Genomic DNA, 9,455 nt, shown 5'->3' on the forward strand with positions numbered 1-9,455 from the left:
AACCAATCTAATTAAATTTAACGCAATGGTCCTATCTAAACGGATAAGTTGAAACTTAGATAATTTTATTTCAATAATGTTAGAAATATTAAAATAATATGGTGAATGGTACAGTAATATTTACTGATTTATTTTGTTAATTTATTTTATATATTTAAGAATTCATTTATTTATATTTAAATTTTATAAATATATAAATTAATAATATATTAATATAGAAAATTCGATAAATATTTTTTATAAGCATTTTGGTGCCGAATTTATTTTTGGTGTAAGTTTACTGTTTAAATAGATGTGGCCGAAAGTACTTTAAAATGTTAATTCAGTTTGGCATATGCGACTTGTCTTTCTAAAATTACAGCAGTTGTAATTTAATTTTGTATTTGGTACTTTAATGCCTCTTTCATTCAATTTTGTGCACAATTAACAGTACATACATGCGCTATTGAATGAAACGGCATCGTTCATATTAATATGTATTCAATTACTTTTAGTATATAGGAGGGATCAAGAAGTGGCAAAAGAGAAATGGTGTATAACAGTATAAAACGTATACTAAAATTGTTTGAGAAATGTACAAATATCTTTCCTTTTTTCGTTTGGTAGGAAACTTAATTAGTTAAATAAACTATACCCACAGGAAGATTCGTTCCTAAAATTTGGCGTAACATCTTTTCTTTTTTTTTTTTCCTAACCCAAAAAAAAAATTAAAAAAAAAAGAAATAGAAAAAACGAAAATAGAAGCTCAGAGAAAATTCTATGCTTATCCAATAGCACATACCGAGGGGGGAAAATTGTAAACAAAAACTAATGTTGTTTAATTATTTTTTACCAAAAAGAACACAGGAACATTATTTTATTAGTCTACTCTTTCCTTTTATCCCGTGGAGTTTGGAGCTTTATAATGGGGTTCAATAACCGATGAAAAATGGTAAACAAATAAACCAAAAATCAAAATCTTGAAAGGCATATATATATATATATATATGTGCAGAGTGCTCCTTATATGTATGTGCAGAGTGCTCCTTTCCTTCCCTCCTCCAGAAAACTCCATGCTTGCCTTTTTTACTTTTACCCCCACGTAACCGTTCACCTAGGAACCCAACTGACGTCTGTCCTCCCACTTGTCATCCTCTCTGTGTTCCCAAACCAACTCATTCTCATACAGCCCCAACTATAAAAGGAAAAAGAATAAATAAATAAACATCATCCGTCCTCAGAAACAGAAAAAGAAAAGAAACTAAGATATAAGAAGTTATGGCACCCAAACGAGCAGCAAAGGTGGTGGCCTTGAAGACCACCAAGAAAGTTGTGCAACAAACAAAAGTGCAAGTCGCAGTGGTTCAAACACCTGAGAAGCAGGAACAAGACAAGCTAGTCAAGTCCATTCCCGTAGAACAAAAATCCCCACAAGAAGAAGAAGAAACTCAAACCCAGACCACTGGCGAAGCTGTCCAAAAACAAGCCCCAAAAGAACCCACAACCACCACAGATAGAGAAGTGGAGATGGAGATGTCCACTCCTGTAGACCAAAAACCCCCACATGAAGAGGAAGAAGAAGAAGAAGAAGAAGAACAAACCCAAACCCAGAATACTGGTGAAGACGTCCAAAAAGAAGTCCCAAAAGAAGACATAACCACCACACCTTCCCAGGAGAAACAAGAAGCAGAGAAAAATAATACTGGAAAGAAGAGGTTGAGGCCGAGAAGAGGAAGTGGGAAGAGAAGATTTGAAGGTGGAGATCAGGGAATGGGATACAGGAGGTATGTGTTCAGGGTGTTGAAGCAGGTTCACCCTGGGATGGCTATATCATCCAAGGCCATGACCATCATCAACAACCTCATGACAGACATGTTTGAGAGGCTGGCTGAGGAAGCTTGCAGATTGTCCAAGTATACTGGGAGGATGACACTAACCTCCAGGGAGATTCAAGATGCTGTAAAGCTGGTTTTGCCTGGTGAACTTGGGAGGCATGCCATTGCTGAGGGTACTAAGGCTGTCACAAATTATATGTCCAATAATCATACTGGAGGAGACCCAAACAACTCCTAGCTAGCTACATACTTGTCAACAACATTTTATTCGGTTTTAGTGTTAGTTCCATATAAGATAAGTAGGTGGTTTTAAATATTTTGTAGATCTTTCTTTTCTGTGTTAATTTTTGGAATTTGGATGCTCTTTCCATTTTGGTTTCACCTTTCTTAAGAGAAGGCGGCGGCTGGCTATGTTGTAGGGTGGTCTTTCTTATGTATTTGCATGTTTGAACGTCTATCTCGACGAATTCAAATGTCGTTTTCCCCACAATATTTAGATTCAATGGGTACCTTACATTTGGTTGTTCGAAAGTCCTTTGTTAACATTGCTTTTCGCTTAAAATAGTCAGTAAAGAAAACGAATTTAGAAGGCCTCAGTTCTCAAAATGGCAAAATAAAAAAGAGGTGCCATGTTGTTCGATATATTTTTATTGTCATATGTATTTTTTTTCCCCTATAATACAGTTAATAAAATATGCATTCAGTATGGAAATAAAAGGATGGTTCAAAGAAAAAAGAAAAAGCATGGAAATAAAAAAAGGAACAAAAGAGAAAACGAGAAAAAAAAAAAAAAAATACCAAAGAACCGCGTATCATAAAGGAAACGGTCAACTAGTCCAGCACAGAGAACAATTGCCTTTTTGTTTCTCCGTTTCTGTGTTTTTCTTATGTAAACAAAAAAAATAAAAAAAAATTTTAAAAAAAAATTTAAAAAAAATCAATATATATTTTTTAAAAAACAGGAAAAAATAAATGGCCTCCACAAGTACTTGAAAAGGTAAATAGGGCATTCTTTTCATTCAATATTTTATTAGATCAGAATAAGGAATTTATAAAATTGTTATTTCAATCATACACACGATATGTAAGAAATCATAGTAACAAGAAAAATGGTCAAGAGAAAAAAAAAAAAAAAAAAACAAAACAAAAAAAAAAAAAAAAAACAAAACAAAACAAAACAAAATTAAGAAAAACGTGGAAAGGTCCAAGAGCAAGAAGTTATGTAGCCTAAGGTGTTAAATCCGATTTCCTCTATTTTTGTTTTTCTGGATGTTTTGACTATAGAATAGAGTAAGCACGGATCACCTCAATTACGGGTGCTCGACACATTGGACACTTCCCTCTACTCTCAACCAATTCATTTGCACATTTTGAACACGCGCACATATGCCCGCATCTATATAACAAGCACCAAAAATGTAAAACCAGGTTAGAAACTAAAACATGCCTGGAAAAAATTTTACATCAAGATTCTTCAAGGTAGAAGACTAGGAGTAATTTATTTGAAAATTTTACCTGTACAGTAAAGAATCAATATTGCTATCACAACATATACAGCAAACTCCTTTTCTTACATGATCCCACTTAGATCCGTCCTCGGCCAAGCTGTCTTCACGCAGTCCTGCAACAGGACAAATGGTCCCCCTTAAATTAACTTTGGAAGCGGAAAAATACTTTCATGTACAAATAAAAATAGTTTATTCCCATTGTGAAGGTTATAATTCTTATGTTAATAGAGAGATAGTACTGTATGTCAATGGAAAGAGAATAAATCCTAACCTTGGGAACCAGAGGATCTATTCAGGGCAGCTGAAACTTCTTGCCTTATAGAACGCTGCAACTCAAGTTGCATATCCATGCAGGCCTCTAGCATCCTCTGTAAGTTATTCATCCTCTGCTGAAGCCTAGCCATGTCAATCCTCAAATCATTAACGATGTCCCACTCCTGTAAAGAAACAAAAATATGGTTCAATTGAAATAGGAAGATTTTTGCACCCAAGTAAAATGCATTCCTACCAGCGAAAGAGGGAGGGGGTAAAAAACACACAAAGAAGGCAGATAACTTGACACAAACTAAACATTTAGGTAGGCACCTCGACTCAAACATTTGTCAACTGGTTAGATAATTGGATATGTATGAGGACAGGATTTATTTCACAGTGGAAGAATGGAGTGGAAACTTTACCTAATATGTCCCTTTCCAAGAATTTGATGAATAATAAAACAATGAAAACAATTAAGACCATGTAAATATGCATATTTACATTATGAATATAATTTGTAAAAAGTAAACACGTTTTAAGAAAGAAGTAAGAAAAAGTGAACATACAATTCCCAGTCGCTGATGCATGTCATGCGGTGTCCAATTATCATGCTGTGACTCCTGGTCCCAGTTAGGCAGAGAAGACCGTATTGGCTGTGAAGGCAGAGAAAGGGGATGACTATCAACTGGATTCCCCTGAACCTCATTTGGATCACCACTCATCTGCTCCAGATCTTGTTCAACAGATGCAGGAGAAGGGGATGAGCCATGCAGCTCCCAATCTGAAGCAACATGACCTTGCCTTTCCACATATGATTGTATCAGTTGGTTAAGACTCTCACGGAAACCACTATGAAGAAGATTAGAGACTCTTCTTCTGCATCAAGACCAGAAATTCCATGTATAAGGCTTATCTAAATGAGTCAGAGCAAAAACCCAAAGCAGAAGAATTTCATACCTGCTGAGTAATTCCCTGAGCTCCACACTATAAACATTATCATCATCAGGGAAGTAAAATGTATCAGCCTGCCTTGCTGGAAGGGATTCTGGATCAGATGGCTCTTCTTCTAACCAATTCTGCACAGCCTCTTGGAAACCACCTTCTTCTTGCCACTCTTCATGAGCTTGTTGCAGATGACTGTTTTCTCTATCTTCATTCCCCATAGTCCATTCAAAATGATTACTTTCCTGATGATTTGTATCTGTATTTTCTACCAATCCAGTTGCAGTGTATTCAACAACTGTTTGCTCCCACTCTCTCTCATCATTCTCTGAACCCTGATCCTGCCACTGTTGCAAATGAGAAGCAGATTGCTGCCAGTTTATATCATCATCGTGCCTGCTGCCTTCTATATTATCTTCACGATCAGATAGACTGTGGAAGAGATTTCCCTCCACATGATGCTCAGATTGATCATTGGATACATGATTGACTTCTTGCAAATTCCTATGTTCTTCATGGACCCATTCATCAACAGTATCTCCCTGTGAGCTTCCAACCACGTTTGGTTCAGCATCATCTCTCCTTTCAACAATTTCAGCACTGGTTGACCATTCTCGTTCTCTAACCACATTATCTGGAACTTGTTCATGCCATCCTTCTACATGAGCATTAGATTCTAGACATGAATCCATATCTTCAACCATATTGCCTCCTAAATCATCACTACTCCCTGATACTCCATGGCTGTCACATGTTTGGTCGTCATTTGCCTCATAACTATGCACTGACCGTGCACAAAAATCAGTTACAGACTCATGTAAGTTATTTTCTTCAGTTGCTTCACTTCTATTACCAATAACGTCACTGTTAGATGTATCACAAAGACTGCTTGCTTGAGCACAAGCAGAATTGTCCAATCTGGAGAAAAACCCTTCCCTGCTTTACAAACAGTTAAAACATGTTAATGAATGTGAAGATAATAAAAAATAAACAAATGACACTTCTTTCTGAATAGACCATAATAATGTAGAACAAGGAAAGAGATTCTATAAGTCTTCAAATAGTCTACATATATATGCAAATAGCATTGGTATGGGTAACAATAAAAGACATGATAGACAAACATGGGCATCAGATTGTTGTGTTCTGCCTGCTAGTAAATGTAAACCCAAAATGGTATGACAATGGAAGAAAAGAAAACATCCCAGATTAAGGAAATTCAATGTTTTAAGACACCATGATGCATGCAACAAAGAAAAGGGAAAACGACAGTGAGAAAAGGAAATGTAGAAAATGACAGTGAAAAAGGACACTACATTTCTTCACACCTAGGCAAACTATGAATAGAAAAGGACCCTACATTTTCTTCTCACCCTAGGCAAACTATGAACTATTGCCATATTGAATGCCTTTAATGTAGACAAATCTAACACCTGTAGACATCATTTATATATGCATATATAATGTTAGACACCATTTTCTGATTTAGGACAACATAATACGAAAACACAAAATCCAAGTTAAAGTTTATCTAAACAATATGGTGATAATTACAGATGTAAATTACAGAATTAAAAGTGAATGTTTTCAGTATCTCTTGTGGACAAAAACATCAACTCGGAGATTTTTTGTTCATGACTATTCTGTTACATGTTGAGTTGTTGAAAATGATTTTATATCTCAATCACACCTATGGCAATGAAATTTCTCATTTTTTGTTTTTCCTCTTCTCTCACGGTCAACCCCAGAAAGATTCAAATATCACTTCATAAAGCTTTCACAAGAAAAGAACCTTGGCAAAATTTTACATTCAATTTATCCTCTTGCATCTGTGTGTGTCAAAGATGCAAAAACCACTTTATCCTTTTGGCTAATACTACTGACTGTCTAATATCATGCTGTAAAGGAATGTACAATGTTAATAAACATAAACTTAAGTCGCAATAAACCATCTCCAGTTCCTACAAAAGCAAATTGAATCAATAATATCGGTTGCACATAATTACTGAACAATGCAAATACCAATTGAATATTCTCCTTACAAAACAACCCACGAAATAAAGGGATCTAGGTTAAAATTACAGCCAAAAAAGAAACATCAGAAGGACTAAGACAAGTTATAAGCAGAAAGTAATTCACAAGCTAAAAGATAAATTTTTCGTTTTGGAAGGGGAGAAGAAAACTACCTTAAACCAGAAACTGTATGTCTTTGCCTCAGTAAGCCTAATTCACTTTCAGCAACAGAAGAGGGTTTCTCATTGTCAATCAATCTTCCATTTCGCAAAAACCAACCTCTAAGTAACGACTGCAAAAAAACAGAAAAAAAAAAAAGGAAGATACTATGACTTTGGCTTGAATTAATAGTAACTTAGAAAAAGATTTACCAGGCTTCAAAAGCAGACAATAGTACTACTAATTTCCAACAGATACACCACATAGAAATCAAAGCTGCAATATAAGATCATTCAACCATAAAAAGCAACTAAATTTGTATCTCTAATGAATTGGGATGGGTCAACTGATAAAAACAAATTATGATATAGTGGTTGCCCCCTGTCTGTGGCCCATTCTGTAGAATCTATTAATATCATAAAAACTCACTAAAATAAAATTGTAGAACCAACTCTAAACATATTGAAAAACCCAACCAGTGGCCAAAAGTCACAAAGCTTGTATGCAAAGATACAAAAACAAAAAACAATGTAATAGATAACAACAATAAGTAATTGCAAAGACGAAAATTTCCAGAAAAAAACCTGAATGCGGTTCCGATGAGGAAAATTGGATACAGCCCGGTGCTCTGACAATCCTTGAAGTTCTATTTGCCTTTCCCTCTCAGCCTTCTTTAACATATCAAGCAGAGCCTGCCTACCACACAGTCTACGAATTCCCCTCCGACTATGTTCATTTCGACCTCCATTCTGGTTAACAACCAAACCATCACGCACTCGTTCAATTTGACTACCGGGTTCAGCAGGTTGCTCTTCTCTGCTGTTGCCAAAAGCACCTCTCTGCTGACTGTTCATTTGTACCCACTCCCTTATAACCCTTACCCGCTCCTGTTCTGTTTCACCAAGCCACTCTGCCCTTGAAGGGCTATTAGTAATATGAGAAACACTTGATGTACATCCACGCACACCAGTATTCATCCATCCACGGAATATCTGCCTTACCCTCTCCCTCTCAACTTCACCAAAATCAGAAGAATGCTCACTATTAAAATTACTGGATACCTCGTGTTCATTATGTGACCTGGTTTGACCTTCAGACCATGTGCTGGACTCATTCTCACCTATGCTCACATCCTCCAAATCAACTGTATGTTCACTCCCATGGCTTTCAGCAGTTTCTGTCCTCGATAGATCACACTCATCAGTCCTTTGTTGAAACAATCTTTCCCTGATTCTCTCCTGCGCATGACTCACCACATGTTCATCCTCAAGTTCTCTCCACATTTGTAGGAGTGAGGATGCCCGGGTGCTTACCCTTCCTTCTTCACTTACCTGTCTTGGTGCTTGAGCGTGAGATTCCCTAAGGAAAGAAGAATCAAGCACAGAAACATTGTGCAGACCAGCAATAGCCATATTCCACAAGAAACTAAAAAGTAATAATTAATTAAGCCTTTTTAATCCTCTTGTACAAAATGCATAAAAAGGCACATCTATTTACAGTAAACACAATCAGATGATTCCTCTAAATATCAGATCATCAGTTTTGAACATCATCAACCATGCTCATAGTCATCATTTCTGTTGTCATCCTTATCATAACGACCAATCTTTGGGGTAGAACCATATGCACGCAAAGAAATATGATCTTCCTTTCTATCCTGCATTACATCATTGGTCCCTATGAAATTACAGTTTTAGGTGAATTTTCTTCCCCTACTCTGCTGCATTGATAACAAAAGAAAAAAGAAATCAATAACCAAAAGGGGAAAAAAAAAAAAAAAAAAAGGAGAAAAGAAGAGAGATTTTCTTCATTTTAAATCTCCAACTAACATTTTAAGCTGAAAATTCAAAAGCGGTTTAAAAGATGTTTTCCAATTCTGTACCTTAAAAGTTAATAAATGAGAACAGAACAAACAAACTTGCCAAACATCCAAACTTCAAATCCCACTCAGAACCAACAAATCAATCCAAATCCTCAACGCTCTGTTTGGTTACCGAGGAAACGAACCAAAACATAAGAAATTAAGACATGAATGTCAGAAATTTCTACATATGGAACCTCAGAAACAATAAACTCCACCAAACTGAGCCTAGAGCAACATTTTGGATTAGTCAATCTTATTTCTTCCATATCAAAAATAGGAAACAAAACATCCACATCTATATTCTCCGTCATTCTGCCAACCTTTCTCGGCAACCAAACGCCGTGTAAACCAAGACCAAAACACATACTAAATCGGCATTCCTAAAGCCAAAATAAAAACAAAGAAAGAAATAACAAACAACCAAACAAAACGAATAGAACTGCATAAAACCAATATGGTTTTTTTAAATAAGCGATTTGAGAATTTGGAACCGTACCGGTAAAGAAAGCTTCGTTTTCAGATTTTGAAGTAAAGGAAACGAAACCCTAGCTGTGAGAAAGTAACAGAAAGTCCTTCAAATAAGAGAGAGACTTTTAGAGAGAGAGAGAGAGAAAGAGAGAAGAGAATAGAAAGAAGGAAGTTTCAGAGAGACAAAGAGGGAAGAGCCATTTTATGAAATAATAAATGAAAGACACGTCACCGTTTCACAGTCTGTTTTTTTTACCCCACTTTCAATATATGCCGTAACACTAACGTTAAAATTTTTCCGAACGGGGAAACGACATCGAAACGCCACGTGTCTCACGTCCCTGTCTTTCCGGAAAATTACGAAACCTTCCAAATCTTAAACTTAACGGGAAGTGGACAACAAGCTTGGTGGCTCCAAGCGGCGCCGTTTAG

At 36.1% G+C, this 9,455-nt stretch overlaps 2 protein-coding genes across 6 annotated transcripts; one reads left to right on the plus strand and one right to left on the minus strand.

Annotated features, from left to right (window-relative positions):
* Positions 1 to 740: 740 nt before the first annotated feature.
* On the minus strand, positions 741 to 9,212 carry LOC107410562 (uncharacterized). Of its 5 annotated transcripts, none has more exons than XM_025071089.3 (10): positions 9,052 to 9,204; positions 8,574 to 8,673; positions 7,276 to 8,408; positions 6,706 to 6,824; positions 4,535 to 5,458; positions 4,144 to 4,453; positions 3,594 to 3,759; positions 3,330 to 3,435; positions 3,120 to 3,210; positions 741 to 1,174 (listed from the first exon to the last, which is right to left on the minus strand). In XM_025071089.3, the coding sequence occupies exons 3-10, from the start codon at positions 8,101 to 8,103 to the stop codon at positions 1,094 to 1,096; spliced, it is 2,625 nt and encodes an 874-aa protein (XP_024926857.1). In that variant the 5' UTR covers positions 8,104 to 8,408; positions 8,574 to 8,673; positions 9,052 to 9,204; the 3' UTR covers positions 741 to 1,093. The 5 variants fall into 5 exon arrangements, with proteins under 5 accessions (XP_024926857.1, XP_024926855.1, XP_024926854.1 ...); XM_025071087.3 differs by having other exon boundaries at positions 7,276 to 8,411; XM_025071086.3 differs by lacking the exon at positions 8,574 to 8,673 and having other exon boundaries at positions 7,276 to 8,411; positions 9,052 to 9,212.
* On the plus strand, positions 1,195 to 2,345 carry LOC107410563 (histone H2B.3). The gene has a single exon (XM_016018009.4). It carries the CDS (start codon positions 1,258 to 1,260, stop codon positions 2,050 to 2,052), a length of 795 nt encoding a protein of 264 aa, XP_015873495.1. The 5' UTR covers positions 1,195 to 1,257; the 3' UTR covers positions 2,053 to 2,345.
* Positions 9,213 to 9,455: the final 243 nt, after the last annotated feature.

The sequence above is a fragment of the Ziziphus jujuba genome, chromosome 10 (assembly GCF_031755915.1).
Source record: "Ziziphus jujuba cultivar Dongzao chromosome 10, ASM3175591v1".
Lineage (NCBI taxonomy): Eukaryota > Viridiplantae > Streptophyta > Magnoliopsida > Rosales > Rhamnaceae > Ziziphus > Ziziphus jujuba.